The 20,528-nt window shown below is 44.8% G+C and overlaps 1 protein-coding gene across 2 annotated transcripts in view; it reads right to left on the bottom strand.

Moving 5' to 3' along the window:
- The window catches only part of ADAMTS6 (ADAM metallopeptidase with thrombospondin type 1 motif 6), a 292,975-nt gene that overhangs the window by 176,343 nt on the left and 96,104 nt on the right, over nt 1-20,528 (bottom strand). For both annotated transcript variants that reach the window (XM_067568533.1, XM_067568534.1), the window contains exons 8-9: nt 5,404-5,447; nt 1,606-1,711 (exon numbers count right to left, since the gene is read on the bottom strand). In XM_067568533.1, coding sequence (XP_067424634.1) covers nt 1,606-1,711; nt 5,404-5,447 — 150 coding nt within the window. The remainder of the gene's footprint in view (nt 1-1,605; nt 1,712-5,403; nt 5,448-20,528) is intronic.

Here is a 20,528-nt window from a genome sequence, read left to right as displayed (position 1 = left end):
GAAAATGCAAGTGATATTATGACTATTGTGCATACTTCATGGTTGGGGAAGAGATTACTAGAGCTGTACCAACAGTAAAAATAAAAATATTGTTTTAATCGTAAAAATATAAGAATGGCCATACTACGTCAGAACAATGGTCCATCTATCCCAATAGCCTGTCTTCCAACAGTGGCCAGTGCCAGATGCTTCAGAGGGAATAAAAAGAACAGAATAACAATCAAGTGATCCAATCCCTGTTGTCCAGTCCCAGCTTCCAGCAGTCAGAGGTTAGGGACACCCAGAGCATTGCATTGCATCCCTGACCATGTTGGGTAATTGTCATTGATAGACCTACCATCCATGAACTTATCTAATTCTTTTTTTAACCCAATTATACTTTGGGCCTTCACAACATCCCCTGGCAATGAGTTCCACAGGTTGACTACATGTTGTGTGAAGAAGTGCCTTCCATATGCTTGTTTCAAATCTGCTGCCAATTAATATCATTGGTGACCCCTGGATCTTGGGTTAGATGAAGGGGTAAATAAAACTTCCTTATACACTTTTTCCACACCAGTCATAATGTTATAGACCTCTATCATATCCCCACTCATGCATCTCTTTTCTAAATTGAACAGTCTCAGTCTTCTAAATCTCTTCTCATATGAAAGTTATTCCATACCTCTAATAATTTCTGTTGCCCTGTTCTGCACTTTTTCCAATTCTAATATATCTTTTTTGAGATGGGGTGACAAGAACTGCACACAGGATTCAAGGTGTGGACCTATCATGGACTTATATAGTGGCATTATGATATTTTCCTAATAGTTCCAAAAATTCTGTTAGCTTTTTTGACTGCCACTGCACATTGAGCAGATGTTTTCAGAGAACAATCAACAATTAGTCCAAGATTTCTTTCTTGAGTGGTAACAACTAATTTAGAGTCCGTCGTTTTATATAAATAATTGGGATTATGTTTTCCAATGTGCATCACTTTGCATTTGTCAACGTTGGATTTCATTTGCCATTTTGTTGCCTAGTCACTCAGTTTAGTGACTATTCACAGTCAGCTTTGGACTTAACTATCTTGAGTAATTTTGTATCATCTACAAAATTTGCCATGTCACTCTTCATCTATTTTTCCAGATCATTTATGAATGTGTTGAACAGCACTGATCCCAGTACAGATCCAAGTAGAGTGAATTATGATTTTAAACCAAAATAATATGAGAAGTAAGAATCTTTACCTTTTAACTGCTTTTGCTCCACTAAAAGAGGTAGACAAAGGAAAGAGGGAAAAAAGACAGTATCAAAATCAAATCTCTCAAAATATATATGAAACAAGGTAGGAAAACTATGAGCCCATCCTCAGAATCACAGATTAAATTGGGATCTGAAAGGGAAGCAATACATCCTCAATTCTAAAGGAGAAGTCCTTGGTAAAATACACCAAATAAAATGTAAGTATCACCACTCATCATGGATAATGTTATCTAGCGCAAGCCGGGGCACTAGAGGAGAGATGGTACAGCCAAACATAAGAGATCATGACAGAAATTATTACATTGTTATTTCAAAGGTGGTATAATCAAATTTATTACATGTATGTTTAAACTCACTCACTTGTGACCAATCTCATGTGCAATGGTAAAAGCTGAACCTAGGCCAATGTCTTCATTAATGCTGCAGCTCCTTTCAGGCTCACACATTCCAGCCACAGAGGCCAAGCCTGAATAAACAGAAGGAGACACAAAGGGTCATGCCAAGGTGTTCAAGTCTTAAAAGCCCTAGTTATAAATGGCTGGATTCTTTTTAATAATCTCCACACACACAGAAGGAGCAGTTGGCAAAAGGTTAACTTTCTAGTCATTTTCAAAATCACTGGGGGGAATTTCTGTTTGCCGGCTAGACATTAATATTTTTTGAACTGCAGTCAGTGCTGGAAAATGTCTAGACTAGGGGTTAGATTTATAAATTTTGCTTCTGGTAACTTGGGACCACCTAGTAACTTGACCCAGGAGAGGGAATTCAAGAAAGCATTTCTATTTTAACATTCTTGAGACTGCAGAAAGTAAAATGTATCCACATTATTTTTCTAAAGAGATCTGTTTAAGTTTAGTGGGTTCCTAAAAACATACAAGAAACTTTTTTAGCTACAAAAAGCCCCAAGTGGTACTTTTCTTTTTTTTAAACAAAACTGAATGCATCAATAAAAGGAAAGGAGACATGTGAATAACTAACATTCACTTAAACATGAGCTTTTCCATTTATCATTGTATTATAAGTGCTTTTTAAAGATTCCTTAATGGGAAGAGAGCCACTGGCACTTATAAAATATAGCTCTGCTGTGTCATAGATGCTCTTCAGCATTAGAATATCACATAGAATATATACTACTGCAGAACTAATTTGCTGCCACTGGAGACAGACTCTAACCAGCACCCTTACCTAAGGTACTCTTCCCTTTGGTCTCTTAACAGGAAGAAGCATTAACACCCTCTCCAAGGGAATCACCTGCCCTGCGAAATACAGTACTCCAAAACAGTGATTGGAAAAAGAATTACTTTGCCATAGAAGGCAAGTTGTTACCTTTTATGAGAAAAGGATCCTAAATTATACCATTCTGACTAAAATAAGTAGGAATGAGATGACTATGGAGAGAGAGGATGAGGTGACTGGGGAGAGGGGATTAGTCATGAGAAAATTAAGAAAAATGTTTTAAAATTTTTTGCAGTCTACTATCTGTTACCAATCTAATAATTACCTTCCACCTGCCTACAATTCCCTGTTGTTTTAATTAGATAAGGTATCCTTTACTTCCTGTATTTGAATGTAGTGTACCTGGCACTGAGGTGTTCACATTTCAGTGGTGTGTAAAGTGATCCTTATATGTCCAGTATATAGAATCTGGTCCAGCAACCCTTACTCACATGAATAATGGCCTCCGGGTCAAACTAATGATTTGTAATTCTGTACAGTGCTTTTAGGTTTGCAAAAAAGTTGGAGGCCAAATCTGGAGCCCAGTACCTGGCCCAAGTAGCTGAGCCAGGTGCTGGGCAGATGTGTAAGGGAGGGAGGAGAAATCCTCCACCGAAGCCACACAGCAGCTGCACAGCCACTTTTGGTATGTCTACACTGCAATAACGTACCCGTGGCTGGCATATGTCAGCTGACTCAAGTTCACAGGGCTGTAAAATTGTGGTGTAGACATCTGGGCTCAGGCTGGAGCCTGAGTTCTGGATCCCTCCACTCTTGCAGGGTACCAGGGCTTGAGCTCCTGCGCAAGCTTGAATATCTACACTGCAATTTTACAGCCCCACAGCTCAAGCCCTGTTAACTAGAGTCAGCTGACATGGGCCAGCCACGGGTGTGTTATTGCAGTGTAGACATACCCTTTATGCAGGATGCTTTCCTTATGCAGGAGATTTGAAGGGGAGAATGTGAAGATCTGTTCAGCAGCAGATCCTCTAGTCTAATGGTCCCCAAGCTTTTTAAGTCGCCCCCCCTGTGTAATCTGCCCGTCCCCTGTGAGCCACAGTCAGGAGCTGGGGCCAGGAGAGGGACCACAGCTGGAGCTGCAGCTGGGGCTAGGAGCAGGGCTGCACCCAGACCAGGAGTTGGGGGCTGCAGCAGGGCCAGGGGCCATGGCTGGGAACTGCAGCCAGGCTGGGAGCCAAGGCTAGGGGCGGGGCTGCCAGGAGTTGGGAGCCAGGGTTGGGGGTGGGGCTGGAGCCAGGGGCTGGCCCAGGTCTCGCAGTGCCCCCCCAAATGTTCCTCCACATCCCTTAAGGGGGATGCGCCCCACAGTTTGGGGACCACTGCTCTAGTCTTATTTCTCCCCAGCACACCCATGACCTAAGTTCCTCCTGCTCATTGTGCTGCTGTTGTATGGTAGCACATGCTTCACACTAACTACTTGAGGTCAATGGCACTTAAACATTTCTTAAGTGCTTTGTTGATTCAGGGCCATAGATGGCATTATCCCTACTTCCACTCCAGTTCCTGCAAAGTAAAGAAACTGTGATAGTTCTGTTGCCAAGATGCCCATTGCAGAAATGGAGGAGGAGGTTGGAATTGACTCTATATGAACAAAAGCATCAATTTAAAATTTGTTCTCTCTATTTAGTAAAGTATGGGACAAAGTCTGTCCTCCAATGTGCTGGTTTCAAGAGGAGCAGAATTTGGCTCTATGCTAAAGTCTTATAAAATGAAGATTAGTGCACTAACAGTTAAATGCATTAAATATGAGTATCAAGTAAGAAAAATGTTTTTCACTAAATGTTTCCTTTGATATTTTCTCCTTACAGTGGCAATTCTATGACACTACTATGTCTTCACAGTTTTGACAACTCTGTGCTGGCTTTAATTTAGAAATTTATAGTCTGAAGGCATTTATGTTACACTAAAATACGTTATGCATATGGTTTATGTTTATAGTGGGCCAGATTCCAATATCCTTTACTCACATTGACTACAGCTAATCTACACAAGTTGCCCCTGTGACTTCAATAGGACTACTTGTATAATAATTTACTAGTCAACATGAGTTAAGGTTATCAGAGTCTGGTTCATTGAAGATAGTAGCAAAGGGAACAGAAAACAAATACCATATTGGACTCTGATCAGGGGAAGACCTACAAAATAATCACAAACAAAAATCAATAAGTCGAACTAGTCTTCTACTAAGAATTGGAGTATTGATAGTTAATAACAAGGAAGAAGCTAATGTAATGATCTAAGGTTGAAAAAGTGATTTGTTAGGTATATATTAGATATGAAAGTCTCTTTAATAATAATTTCTGTCATAAAAACACTAGTAAACTGCAATAATTATAATATATAACACACACCTTTATGGTGACAAATTTAGGGATGACAAGGATAAGATCTCTGTCCATAATGTTGACAAATGTGCTTTCCACTGTCAAAGCACCAAGGAGTTCCAATATTGTTTTAATTTCTGTTGTTGGATTATTTTCCACAAAGCTTTATGGAAGAAGCTGATGCCACACCTCAACTCACACAGCATGGCAACAATTTAAACCACAAAGTCTGTTTCCTGGGGCTGGATCTTTTTTTCCCTTCCTCTCCCATTTGTATTGTTGAAATATATCATGGAAATAGATTATATGGAAATAAGCAGTAAGTTTTCTCCTTTAATTATGCTTGGTAAGTTTGAATCATCTACTAGGTTTTATCAGCATTACAACTGCCAGAAAAGGAACGCCCAACAGCAATTCACATAATTTAATCTTCTAGTGATCTAACAAAACATATACCCACATATGTTACATTTTATTGTTTATACATGTATATTTGAGAAGACTTCCTAGCAGAAGAGGTCAAAACTAATCAATCAATAACTAAGAATAAAGCAAACAAACAGCAAATACAAGCTGAAGTTCCACTTTGTAAACTTACCCAGCGTTCCACAGGGCTTGTTTTTATAAGTGCAGATATCGTATCTGTTGAGGAGAAAAACAATCAGATACAATTTGTAAGAGGATCATATCTGTGAGATATTTTGCATATTTATCACATTTCTATATTGTAGGTCAAGTTGTCAGACCGCAATCAGTGTAATTATGTGCAGCCAGCTGGTGTCGGCATTTTCTACACTCTGGTGTAAACCACAGGCTGCAGTACACTCACAGGCTCTGGCCTCAGGCCAGTGGGACACCTGCCAGTAAGAAAAAAATGGTTAAAGTGGATCTTTGTAATCGCCGGCTCCATAAAACAGTCTACAATGCTTTTATGAATTTACAGCAGTATGTCTGCATACTGCTACTCCTTCTTCAAGAGGTTTGCAACTTTTATTTTTCTAAATCTACTGAAACATTTTCTTATGGTGAGCATGGCATATTTTACAACACTGAACAGTTTTCATTTTAATTGCTACCATTCTAACTCTGATTTTCATTAAAATTGTAAGTGTTTACTATCAGACCAAAATTATCAAAACCCAGATAAAGAGGAATCAGGTTTCTCCTTTCATTATTTTCCAATTATTATGTGTGCTTTAAAAGTAATCCAAGATAAGTTATTAACATTTTTATTTTTATTATATTTTCTTGCAAAAAGGTAAATAAATTGTTAAAAACTTTTCATTTTAGATATAATCTTCCCAATACTGAAGCCCAAACAATGAGTCCCTGTTCAGATGGCATGGTGGAATAAACATATCAGTGTTTTGGAGCCTGTAAAGGAATTAAAACATGTTTCCTGCAATACCGCTAATATCCAGTGTAAATAATGTGGCCAATGCACTATAACTGCATATTTTTAAATGTGTTACATTCACACCCTATAGCTATCATATGCCAGAATTATTATAGACTTATGTCTTCAGAAATTTATAATGATTTCCTTGCAGTATAATGTTTCAGATCATGTGTTTACAGGGTTTTTGTACCATGAAAAAGTAAAACCAATAAAGATGATGAGGAGACATAGATTCCTCTTTTCACTCAGATTTTGTAACTCAGACTTAATTTTAATTTCAGACTATTAAATTTTTTTAAACTAATAACAGCTGTTTTAAACATGGATCAGTAACCATGAGATGTATAAACTCTAAATGCCAACAGAGTAAGTTTTTGTCTGTAACCCAACTCCATGCACTACATTTTTGAGTGTAAAATTAGGCCCCAAATCCTCTAAATGCTCCACATGGGTAGTCCCTTGTGCCCATGTGTAACCCAGTTGATTTCAATAGGGCTCCACATGGGTGCAGGAATCTGAATATGTGGAGCAGTGTGCAGGAACAGAGCCTAAATCTGGTCTCAGAAATGTGTGTGTGAAGTTCCCCCTTGAAGTGGCTCAAATTGTGTCATAATATGTGCTGCCAAGTTCTCCCTGATTTCAAAGGAAGCCCTATATGTGCACCCAAGGGCAGATTTTAACCTTGTTTCTCTTATGCAATTTGAGGGATGGGTACTAAGAGCAGTATTCTGTTGTACAATGTGTGGAAACATAGCTATCTAATAGGTCACACAAATATAAATAAGCAGATAGCGAGACTTTCACCACACACTTCATGTCATTTACATCTTTGAAAATGCAGGACTTATTAGTTTGCATTCAATACAGGGAATGAACCTACTCCTATTGAAGCTAAGGAAATACTTTTGGTTTACCTCAAAGGCAGAAAGATTGGGCCCAGATATATTAAGTGAGAAAAAGTAACTTGCCTGAATACTTTTAATATCTACCTCTAAACCCAACAAAAGAAAGTACATGGAGTAAATAATAAATATTTTCCTGTTGTATTTTAGTATTTACTGCTACTGGGAACTGAACAGTTAAACCTGCACACCCTGAAATAAAAATATATGCTTAAGGAAAAATCCTGCCTAACTGAAGTAAATGGATGCTTTATCATTGACTTGAATGCGGCCAGGATTCCACACTTAAAGACTGTTTCTACTCACAATTATAGTGGTATGAATCTGTAATAACTCCATTGCACTCAGTGAAGTTTCACCAGTGCAGCAATAGTGAGATGAAAATAAAATCCCTACACTCTCTCAAACTTTTGAATAATCAATACCTTTTATCATTCTGATTGTCTTGTGTACCTTCTATGATTCCATTATGTAGAGTAGACTTAGTAGGAAATGTTTAATGAAAAATAAATTTCAATGCAAAACAAAATGAAATTTTTCAGAAAAGTATTTTTCTGCTTTTCGATCAGCTCTTACCATTTTGTAAGAAAACACCCCAAACTGTCAGCCTATTCTAAATATGGCTTCACCAAACAGTTCAATGGTGCAGGCTAGAATATTGTTCTAATGACATTCATAATTTCTCTTACAAATCCCAAACCTTTATTTTTTCTATTGAACAATGCCAACGGATTTATTGTATCTACTATAGATCTTTTTCTTTTTCAATCCTTTGTGCCACAAGGCTGTGGATGCTCCCTTTGCATGTGGTTTGTTCTTAAACTCATTACCTAACATTTCTCTGAGGTGAACTGCATAATTCATTCATCAGTTTGTGTACTTGGTTTATTCAAATCATTCTGAATAGTACTGGCCTTTTCTTCTTTTGACTCCACTTCCTCTAGCCTTATTTTGCATTACAGTGAAATCCACTTAATCAGGAAGTCCCGGCGGATAGCTTTTCATTCTGATTAAGTGGAATTGTAAAGTAACAGAAAAAAGGATTTCAGTAGTACAGTTGTTGCTGTCTGGGGAGATGAATGTTACTGGAGATGCCTATAATGTTGGGGAGAGGGATTAGCTGCATTGGATTGGCACTGAGCCAATCTGAGTCTGCCCAGAAATGGTGGGAGAGACTTTTATGAGATTACTAATATTGTGGGCCAACATTAATAATGGGCATGCCTGAAAGGAACTGACTAGAAGATAGAAGCAAGCAGTGGTGATATACAGCATGTGTTTTCTGCATGTAGCATAGACAAAAGAAAGATTGAAAGCTGTAGATAGAAGTAAAAACATACAAAACCAATATTAGACTGAGACACAAAAAGACCGAATATCAGTGAATATTACAAAATCACTTGTAAGCATCCTATTAAGGGAATTACTTTACTCACTACAAGGATGGCTGGTGATAGACAGGACTTGAAGGAAATGTGTTTTAAGTAAAAAGCTCCAGAAGGAGAAAGTGGATACATAGCAAACTACATAGATTCCCAAGGCCAGAAGGGACCACTGTGATCATCTAGTCCGACCTCCTGTGTAACACAGTTCCATAGGACTTTTCCAAAATAATTTCTAGAACATATATCTTTTAGAAGAACATCCAATTTCTATTTAAAAATTGTCAGTGATGGACAATTTACCACGACACTTACTAAATTGTTCCAATGGTTATTACTCTCACCGTTAGAAGTTTATGTCTTCTTTCCATCTTGGAAGGGGACTACAAAAATACCTAAATGTCAAAGAGGGTACTTGCAATGGAAAAAGTTCTGGCTGAAAGAAAGAAACTAGTGGGTATTGCAAAGAGAGGTGAGGATCCCTTTGGCAATCACCTAAAAGATGGAATTTGCTGTATGGTTAAAATAATTACAGATGCAATTTGCACTACTTAACTGAGGTGCTCTTTATTGGGGAAATCTACTTAATCAGGATGTTTGCCAAAGAATCAGATTAAACCTAACAACTGATGCTGTACTAATTCAGAGGGGAAAGGACCATCAACCAAAAATTATTAACATTACTTTCTTTTAAGGAAACATTTCTAAATAGTCTGTCCATGAACTGAGAGGTTTTTTATTTTGTTATTGTTGTTAACTGAATCTTGCTTATTCTGAACCTTGCTTCTCATCATTGCATCATTACAGATTTTGACTGTAAGCTCTTCACAGGAGAGACTGTCTCTTACAAGCTTATCCAGTGCCTAACACAACAGAGCTATGAGGTCAGCTGAGTCGCTGACAATTATCATAATACAAACAAACAATCTGATTCTATCTACTGTGACAGGGCCAGACCGCACGGCTATGAAAGAGTGCTGGAGGGCATGTATATTAGCCCCAGGCTCCATAAAGCCCTCTTCCCTGGGTAACCCAGCTGGGGCTAATTTAAGACAGTTGGGCCAATTAGGCCACCTGGGGCCCATCAAAGAAGCTGCCCCAGCAGATAAAAGCCTCCACTTCAGGCAGGCCAGGAAGGCTGAAGGGAGTTAACAGCGAGAGGAGAGGAGGCACAGACCAAAGCGAAGCGAAGTAAAGCAGAGCGGAGAAGAGCTGCCCTGCCCTGCTGCAGCGACAGCCGCGGGGCTCGGAGCTATCATCCGCTGCGGCTACCACACTGAGGCGGAGAAGGCTACAGGCCGGGGGGCCACGGACAGGCGACCCAGGGAAGGTAGTCGGTCTCAGGGACTGAGCAGGGTGAGACCACTCCTCACAGGGTCCCTGGGTCGGGGGCCCGGGGCAGAGGGTGGGACCGGGTCCCCCCCCCCCCCCCGCACTCCCCTCCCAGCCGCACCACTGGCGTAGCCGGTGAAGCGCAGGATCCACCGAGCGGAGCAGGCGTACCCCGCCACACTGGTGTCAGAAGTGGGATTCAGCGTGCGCAGCGGCTAGAGAGAAAGAGAGAGAGAGAGAGAGAGAGAGAAAAAAAAAAAGGAGAAAAAAACCCCAAGAGGGTGCGGGACTTTCCCTTTCTCCTCCTCCCCACCGCAATGGACGACGTAGTAAAGGCACTCATATAGGCCACGGCGGCCCAGCAAGAGGCCACCCGGGCCCAGATGGCCACTCAGCAGGAATCACTGAGGCTTCAACAAGAGACTAATCAGTTGTTGATCGGCCAGGCCAACCAGGACCGGGCCCTTTTGCGAGAGGTGGCGGCCCAGCTGAGGGCCTTGGCTTCTCAAACCCCAGGGCCGGATGGGGCGCGAACACTACGTGCCACCGGCTATCTACAGAAGATGACTGGGGAGGACGATTTGGAGGCATACCTCCTTACTTTTGAGCGGGTCGCCGCACGGGAGGCTTGGCCCCAGGCTCAGTGGGCTGGTATTCTCGCCCCCTTCCTGAGCGGGGAAGCCCAGAAGGCCTATTATGACCTACCCGCGGCGGCGGCAGCAGACTATGCCCAGTTGAAGGCAGAAATCCTGGCTCGGTCGGGGGTAACGACAGCCGTGCGGGCCCAGAGGTACCACGACTGGAGATTCCAGGAGGGCAAGGCTCCGCGGTCGCAGCTATTTGACCTCGTCCACCTCGCCCAGAAGTGGCTGCAACCAGAGGTCCACCGGCCGGAGAAGGTCCTGGAGATCCTGGTTATCGACCGGTATATGAGGGGGCTGCCGGCCGACCTCCGCGCTTGGGTAGGGCAGAATGACCCCTCGTCTTATGATGACTTAGTTGCGCTAGTAGAGAGGCAGGTAACGGCCAGGGGTCTCGCCCGGCCGGTCAGAGAGGACCTGCCCCGGGTCAGACGACCCACCCCAGTTCCAAGAGGCCGGACACCCCAGAACCCAGCGAGGACTAGGTGGAGGACAAAGGAGACTGAGGGCCCACTGGAGGCCACCAAGGGACGGGATGACATGGGCAGGGAGGATAGAGCTAGACCCCCTAGCCCAAAGAACAAAGGGGTGCCTAGGACCCTCTACCGCTGCTATGCATGTGGGGAGTGGGGACACATAGCTGCCCAATGTCCCAACACCGACGAACCCATGCAGTGCAACCTGGGAACTTGGCCGGACCCCTGCAGCCTAATCCACCTCGTAGGGGTCGCCCTAACCCCCCACAGATACACGAGGCCTGTGAAGCTGAACGGGGTCAAGACCCTGGCACTGGTGGATTCTGGGAGCGCCATTACGCTCGTCTCGGGAAAATTGGTGAAGCACAGCCAATTAGCACAAGCTAAACGCACGGGGGTGACATGTGTCCACGGGTCCGTAAGCTACTACCCCACCATCCCAGTGGACATCGAAGTGCAGGAAGGTGTCACCAGAGTGACCGCAGGAGTGGTTCCTAGGCTCCCATATCCAGTTCTTATAGGGAGAGACTTTCCGGGCTTTGGGACCCTCCTTCCCCCAGAGGGGCCAGGGGGAGAGGAGGAACTTGAAACCACCAGGCGGGCCCTTCCCCGTGAAGACCATCCCCCGATGTTCTCTGAGATCGCCCAGGATCTATTCCCAGCCCCAGGGACGGGCCGGAAAACCCGGGCCGAAAGGAGGGCGGCTAAGGCTTTGGGCACGAGAATCCTGGCCCAGGGGCTGAAGCCAGCCATGGTAGGCCAACAGACCCGGGCGGCAGCTAGAGAACCGGCCCGGAGTGAAGAAGGCCCTGAAGCAGACGCCGAGCTGAGTCGTACCGAACCGGAAGCCGGGGTAGAGACCGGGCCCTTGGAGCTGGGACAACTAGAAACAGGGCGAGAGAACTTCGGTCGAGACCAGGCCGATGACCCAAGATATGTCAACGCCAGGACAGAAGTGGCCGAGATCGATGGAGTCCCAGTGGAAGGAAGAGCTCGAGGCCCGGGGCCGTACTTTCTGGTAAAGGGGGACCTGCTGTATCGGGCCACGGAGATGAGCGGGGAGCGGGTGTTGCAGCTCCTGGTGCCGAGGAAGCACCAAAACGCATTGCTGAGCTTAGCCCACAGCCACCTCTTTGGGGGGCACTTGGGCGTAGAAAAGACCCTGGCCCGGATCCTGAGGAGGTTCTTTTGGCCAGGTATACACGAGGAAGTTCGGCGCTATTGCGCCACCTGCCCCGAATGCCAACTACACAGCCCCCAGCCTCACTTGCGGGCCCCTTTAGTGCCCCTGCCCATCATTGAGATCCCCTTCGAGCGTATTGCGATGGACCTCGTGGGGCCCTTGGAGAAAACAGCCAGGGGGCACCAACACATACTCGTTGTCCTCGATTATGCTACCCGGTATCCAGAAGCCGTTCCCCTGCGGAATACCACTTCCAAAGCGATCGCAACAGAGTTAGTGAAGATTTTCGCCCGGGTGGGGCTGCCCAAGGAAATACTAACGGATCAAGGGACCCCGTTCATGTCGAAACTCATGAAGGACTTGTGTGCTCTCCTACGGGTGCGGGCCCTACGGACCTCCGTCTATCACCCCCAGACGGACGGCCTGGTGGAGAGGTTTAATAGGACCCTCAAGGCCATGATCAAGAAGGTGGTGAGCCGAGATGGCAAGGACTGGGATACCCTGTTGCCGTACCTTATGTTCGCCATTCGCGAGGTTCCCCAGGCCTCCACGGGGTTCTCCCCCTTTGAACTACTGTACGGGCGTCACCCCCGGGGCATCTTGGACATAGCCAGAGAAACCTGGGAGGAGGAGCCCACCCCGGGAAGGAACGTTATCGATCATGTACTCCAGATGAGGGATCGGATAGCCCGAGTGACCCCCATTGTGCGGGAACACTTAGAGAAAGCCCAGAGGGCCCAGCAGGTCCACTATAATCGCCACGCCATGGTTCGACGATTCCAGCCAGGAGACCAGGTGATGATTCTCGTACCTACCGCCGAGAGCAAACTGTTGGCCCAATGGCAGGGGCCCTATGAAGTGGTCGAGCCCGTGGGAGAGACCAACTATAAAGTACGGCAACCAGGGCGCCGGAAGCAAGAGCAGATCTACCACATCAACTTGTTAAAACCATGGAGGGCCCAAGAAGCATGTATGACCTTCACCCAGGAGGTGATAGCACCAGAACAAGTGAAGATATCCCCCGATCTAACGCCAAACCAAAAGGCCGAGGCAGTGGAGATGGTAGCCCGGAACCAAGATGTCTTCACGACTAGCCCAGGCCGAACAACGGAGGTCGTTCACCATATCATCACCAGCCCTGGGGCAAGGGTCACGATGAGACCCTATCGAGTACCCGAGGCCAAGAGAAAGGAGATTAAGGCTGAGGTCAAAAGGATGTTGGAGATGGGGGTCATAGAGGAGTCCCATAGTCAGTGGTGTAGCCCAATTGTGCTAGTACCAAAGCCAGACGGCACTACGAGGTTCTGCAACGACTTCCGCCGGCTAAACGAGGTATCTCGGTTTGACGCATACCCAATGCCCCGTATAGATGAGCTTGTGGACCGAGTGGGCAAGGCCCGATTCCTGACTACCGTAGATTTGACCAAGGGATACTGGCAAATCCCACTAGCTACAGAGGCAAAGGAAAAGACGGCGTTTTCAACACCAGATGGATTGTTCCAGTACACGGTCCTCCCCTTCGGACTACATGGGGCCCCAGCCACCTTCCAGCGCCTAATGGACAAGCTGTTACGCCGCCATGCTGACTATGCCGCTGCGTATCTGGACGACATAGTCATCCATACCCTAGATTGGGAGACACTTCTGAGGAAGGTGGAAGGGGTACTGCACACTTTGAGGCGGGCTGGCCTCACTGCAAATCCCGCCAAGTGTGCCATTGGTCTAGCCGAGGCTAGATACCTCGGCTACATTGTAGGGCGGGGCACAGTAAGACCCCAGCTCAACAAGCTGGAAGCTATCCAGAATTGGCCCCGGCCCAACCGAAAGAAGCAGGTCCGAGCATTTTTAGGGGTGGTAGGGTACTACCGACGGTTCATCCCCCATTTCGCTTCCAGAGCCAGCCCCCTAACCGACCTGATCAAGGCCCGGGGCCCGGACATGGTACGATGGACCGCGGGGCAGAGGAAGCCTTCACAGACTTACGGACGGCCCTCTGCAGTAACCCCATACTCCTCGCTCCTGACTTTACAAAGGAGTTTATTTTGCAGACCGACGCCTCGGAGGTGGGGCTGGGGGCGGTCCTGTCGCAGATGGTGGGTGACGAGGAACATCCCATTATGTACCTCAGCAGGAAGCTCCTCCTGAGGGAGCAGAGGTATGCTGTAGTGGAGAGGGAGTGCCTCGCTGTCAAGTGGGCTATGGAGGCACTCCGATACTACCTGCTGGGGCGCCACTTTACGCTGGTGACCGACCACGCTCCCCTCCAGTGGATGCAGCGAAACAGGGAGAAAAACGCGCGGGTGACCCGGTGGTTCTTGTCCCTCCAACCCTTCCGGTTCACCATACAGCACAGGGCGGGACGTCGCCATGGGAATGCTGATGGCCTGTCCCGGGTTCACTGTCTGACGTCCCAAGTTGCCCAAACCTGGGGGCTTGAGCAGGGGGGGAGGATGTGTGACAGGGCCAGACCGCACGGCTATGAAAGAGTGCTGGAGGGCATGTATATTAGCCCCAGGCTCCATAAAGCCCTCTTCCCTGGGTAACCCAGCTGGGGCTAATTTAAGACAGTTGGGCCAATTAGGCCACCTGGGGCCCATCAAAGAAGCTGCCCCAGCAGATAAAAGCCTCCACTTCAGGCAGGCCAGGAAGGCTGAAGGGAGTTAACAGCGAGAGGAGAGGAGGCACAGACCAAAGCGAAGCGAAGTAAAGCAGAGCGGAGAAGAGCTGCCCTGCCCTGCTGCAGCGACAGCCGCGGGGCTCGGAGCTATCATCCGCTGCGGCTACCACACTGAGGCGGAGAAGGCTACAGGCCGGGGGGCCACAGACAGGCGACCCAGGGAAGGTAGTCGGTCTCAGGGACTGAGCAGGGTGAGACCACTCCTCACAGGGTCCCTGGGTCGGGGGCCCGGGGCAGAGGGTGGGACCGGGTCCCCCCCCCCCCGCACTCCCCTCCCAGCCGCACCACTGGCGTAGCCGGTGAAGCGCAGGATCCACCGAGCGGAGCAGGCGTACCCCGCCACACTACTTTTTTGCTTTTCTCACCCTCTTCTTCTGCCTGCATATCAATCAGACTGCAAACTTGCACCGGAAGACTTACTGCTTCCAAGGTCAGGTGTCTAGATTTATACTGAATCTAGCCCCCTAAGTTTCATATTTCTATGAACTCAAAAACAAAGCAAAACAGTTCAAAAAGGAAAATTCAACTGATTCCAACATAAAAACATAAATTGGTCCAGACTTTCTCAAAAGTGGGGCTTTGGATTCACTAAAAAGATTCACAATCCTCACAAAATCATTAGATAAATCTGGGTCATATTTCAAGATCATTACAGAAAACAAAAGCAGGCAAGTTTTGTATGGTTTGGAGTTTCACACAGCTGTAGTTCTGCACACAAATGCAATTTGCCTGCATAATGGGTATTTATGTATTTTTGCAGGTGCAACTGGTGCCCTCAGTGTTAAAGGAGTTGTGTGGACAAATATAAATCTAATGGTTAGTACATTTAGACTGCTGCTGTACCAGAATGAAAATTTTAGAGAGATTATACATCAGTTCATCATTTTTACAACACTTCAGTAATTCATTTGATGTGCATACCTTACAAATAACAATACATTTTACAATACTAAAACCCTTTCGATTTTTTTCAAGAAGTGTTACTATATCATCTGCTTAGTCTTACAGAAAGTGGTATACCACAACAGCATTTTGCCTTAAAATAAAGTACACATCTTATTTGGTTTCTTCCTCAAAAACCTCAAAACCAAAGGAGCTATTTAAACCAAGGAAGGAAAAGCATAATATACATGTTACACATCACTCAATAGACATAGCTTTTTCTATTATTAGTTTTCCATGTCTTTTAAAAGCTGCCACAGACAACCGAAGTCTGGTTCTACTGGACTTCATTTCAGTATTTAAACTTGGTTAAATAAATGAAATTATGAGTTATGGTTAGGAAAAGAAGTTACCTATCTTGTACAGTAACTGGAGTTGTTTGACATGTGTGTCCCTATGGGTGCTCCACATCAGGATGTACGTGCACCCATGCACTCTTAATCAGAGATTGTCAACAGTGTCAGCAGTCTGTGCCTGCGCCCTAGACACTCTTGTGTTCCAATACAAGGGTAATATAGGGAATTCCATTCCAGTTCCTTCTCAAAAATGAAGGACTCCAAGGCAGAGGGGAAGAAGGGCAGGTAATGGAGCACCTATAGGGACACACATCTCGAAGAACTCCATTTATTGTGCAAGGTAAGTAACGTCTCCTTTTTCTTTGAGTAGTGTCCCTCTGAGTACTCCACATCAGGATATTCAAAGCAGTACCTCAATTATGAAGGAGGGTGCAAAGGAATCAGATTCAGTACAGACAGTAGAACCGAAAGGTGCATCAGCTCTCAAGGCAGGCATGAGAGCATAGTTCTTGGAAAAGTGTGTGTCCTGAAGACCAAGCATCTGCCCTGCAGATGTCTGAGACAGGTATGATTTTCAGTAGGACTTCAAAGGTAGATTGAGCCCTAATGGAATGAGCAATCACCCTTGGAGGGAGGCAAGGCTCATTAAAATGCAATCCATTTGGACAGTCTTTGGGTGGAAAACAAGTGTCCTTTCATTCATTCTGCAACTGAGATGAAAAGCCTACATGAAGTCCTAAGGGACCTAATCTTGTCTATGTAAAAGGTGAGAGCTCTTCTTACATTCAGTGAGGTTTGCTTCTTCTTTGGAAGAGTGAGGCTTAGGATAAAATACAGATATGTGAATCTCCTGATTAATGTGGAATCCTGAAGAAACTTAAAGTAAGAAGTGTGGATGTGGCTGTAGCATCATCCTATACGATTGAACTCTAGAGTCAGCCATCAAGGCTCTAAACTCCCCTATCCTCCTGGTTGAGGTGATAGCTTTGAGAAACTAGGTCTTGAGGGACAAACAAAGGAGGGAATAGTTCCTCAGAGGTTCAAATGGAGGCACTGAGGACTAAGTTGAGGTCCCATGGTGGAGTTGAGTGCTTGACAGGAGAGAAGAGATTAAACAAGCCTTTGATAAACCTCATAGTGGTTGGATGGGTGAAGACTGAAAATTCCTTGATGTGGGGATGAAAATTTAATGGAGCTCAGCAATAAGACTGTGGCTTATAAATTCAGCAGGTAATTGAGAATGTCTGTCAGACAAGACTCAAGAGGAGATATAGAGGGTGGCTGCACCAAGTTTGGATGCATTTCCACTTCTGCAGGTTGTAGGGCTAATTTAGCTGATATGAGCAGGCACAAGTTAAGACAAGACAAGCCTGAACAAGTAACCGCTGAACAAGACCGAACACGTAATTACTGAAACAGCTAACTATTATGAATATTTTTATAATAAATAAGGGAATTAGATACTAACTAAATTAACTATTGTGGGTATGTTTATAGTAAACTAAGTAAGCAGGAACACTCTGAACTTCTAAGATTGCCTAACATAATCTGCAAAGTGATTGGTTCTTACATGCAAGAACTATAAATGTTAGTAGTTAGGAAAGATTATATAAACTGTGTAGTGTTTAGCATGAACTGGAATTGTAGTATCACCCTGTACCTAAACCCCTTGAATCTGGGGCTGGCCAGCATGTGCAAAAAGCTGTTACACACCCAATAAAGTAACCTGAATGACGAGCTGGAACCAAATTTAATTTTTTGGATTTGTGAGAAGGTGGTGTTTCTTCTTCCTCTTCTGGCTCTTGCTCCTCAGTAAGATTCGGCTTTGAACCAGGATGCCAGGGAGGTAGTTGTTGTTTCTGACATACCATCTTACAAGACAGGACACTGTAGAACTGGTAAGCATAAGAGGCCCATGGTTTCCAATAAGCCCGCTATGGTGAGGCATAAGGGAAGGGGGCAGGGCCAAAAGGTTGTCCTTGCCAAGACTGCCGGGGGCATCTCCTGCTGGGATTTTCTTCCTCAGACTGTACTTTAAGGAAGAGAGGCTGGATGGTGGAAGAACCTTGTATAGACACCTCAGAATTGGATAAGATGTCATCCCCCATGTCTCTTGGAGGAGCAAGTGGCAGTGCTAATACTGGAAGTTGAGTCAGTACTGGGGCTCAAAGGGGGTACTGTAACTGCATTGGTACAAGAGGTTGATGGTTGACTGGTAAGATCGTCCTGGAAGATGTTGTGTCAGTATAGGCTGGAAATGTCTGTCTGTACCCTCAAAGAGTATGTGTGTGGCTGCTGACCATTTCAGTACTATGAGTCACCACTGAAGATGGTAGGATCAGAGGGTAAATAGGCTCCAGGAGGTGAGTTGGTGCCAGTAGAGTGTTTCTCAGTACCCCTTGAAACAGTGATTCAGGATCTTCCAGGACTAAAATGCCCTCATGGAAAAGAAGCCTGGATAGCACCAGGGACTCTGGATAGGGACCCTCAGGAGTCAATATGTTGGGTGGTACTAGAGATGGTACTGAAATGTGATCAGTGCACCCTTCATGTCTGGGTACAGAAAATGGTACCGATTACAATTTCAGCTGGGCTCTGGCATTCTTGAGTTTTGAAGGCACTGAGACAGTGCTGATGCTGCTCTCAGTTGTTTAGCTGATGACTTCTCACTACATGGGGTGGACTTCTTTGCTGATGCCATGGTCTTGGTACTGGGAGCCTCAGCAGTACCCGTATTGGGAGGCAAAGTCTCCTGAGATAAGTCCCGAGGACCTTCACTTATCCCATTCTGAAGAAAGGTTTTTTCTTCTTTGAGGGTCTGGATGATTCTGAAGGACCACCAGGATCTTTGCTTACCATCACACCAGAAATAGTCACCAAGGCTCTCTGAGCAACTGGATGCAAGATATGGCGGGAGGGGGACAGAGAATCAGACTCCATGCATCTCAGAGAATGATCCATTGACAGAGGTTTTAGTCTATCCTCTCTCAATTCCTTAAATGTATTTTTAAAACCTGAGCAGATCTTACATTTGGAGAGGATGTGAGCTTCTCCAAGGCACCAGAGGCAGCTTGAATGTCAGTTGCTGTGACAGAAAGACCTGTGGCAGGTCTGGCAGGGTTTGAAGCCCAGGATCTTGGGAATAACCCATACTCGAGGCCCAGTAAAAAAAGCAAAGGCTCAGATCAGGCAAATGAAGAAAGGAAGAGGAACAGCCCCCCATACCCTAAGCACAAACTATGATCAATAACAAAACAAGAAAGATTAAGAGAGAGAAGTAGCAAGCTGCATAGCTCCAGAAGGAACTGGAGTCAGAGTGAGTCCACCCCCTCCCTTTATATCATTGTACCTGAACACGAGGGTCTCTAGGATACAGATGCAAATTTCAGATACTGCTGATGAAAATCTCCTATTAAGAGTGCACGGACCATGCACATCCATAGGGACACTACTCAAAGAAGAACTATTACCACTTTAAAGTTATAACTCACTAATGGAATTATATGAAAAAGGCTTTCAGGAGAGGAATGCTTTATATTTAGTGCATTTAAAACTGTTTTTAAAATTACAAATGCACATACAAGGGTAAAAAAGATTCTAATTGATACAATCTCTTCTGTTCATATTATAATTTTTCTTGAACAATTTTGGCATCACAATGGTAATTGTATGTTTACCGTAGTGTGCACATCAATGTATTCAGGGCAATTATACATGAGCTAATCTTGTAATGATTTTATATAGATATTGTAATATCAAATGTAATCCAAAATGTAGTTTTTGTACAAATAAGATTTTACAAAACTTAAGTCCAACATAAATGCACCTATAACAGTGGTTCTCAATCAGAGGAACACGTACTCCTGGGTGTACCTACAGGTCTTCCAGGGGGTAAATCAATTCACCTAGATATTTACCTAGTTTTACAACAGGCTATATGAAAAGCACTAGCAAAGTCAGTACCAACTAAAATTTCATACAGACAATAGCTGGTTTATACTGCACTATATACTATGCACTGAAATGTAAGTACAATATTTATATTCCAAGTAATTTATTTTATAATTATATGGTAAAAATGAGAAAGTAAGTAATTTTTCAGTAGTAGTATGCTGTCACACTGTATTTTTATGTCTGATTTGGTAAGCAAGTAGTTTTTAAGTGAGGTGAAACTTGGGGGTACGCAAGACAAATCCAACTCCTGAAAGGGATACAGTAGTTTGGAATGGTTGAGAACCATTGATCTATGATGTTTCCCTGAATTTCTTGTAACTCTGTTCTGAAATATTGCACCACTATGTAATAGAGGTGGTTGGGAGGCTACTGAGGAGATGAAAGTAAAGACGTTTAGAGGCGAATGGGCAAATGAAGATGAGAAGGTGGTTGGAGAGAAAGAATGGGACTTTCAAGGCAGTATTACTAACCCCAGGCATGAGTCACAACCCCAAAAAATCATCAGCCATGCCCCAAAAGTCATGAGATTGGCTTAAAAA

The sequence above is a fragment of the Emydura macquarii genome, unplaced genomic scaffold (genome assembly GCF_026122565.2).
Source record: "Emydura macquarii macquarii isolate MOO-44397 ecotype Brisbane River unplaced genomic scaffold, CSIRO-AGI_Emac_v2 contig_2897, whole genome shotgun sequence".
Lineage (NCBI taxonomy): Eukaryota > Metazoa > Chordata > Testudines > Chelidae > Emydura > Emydura macquarii.
This window is presented reverse-complemented; position numbering and strand designations above follow the sequence as displayed.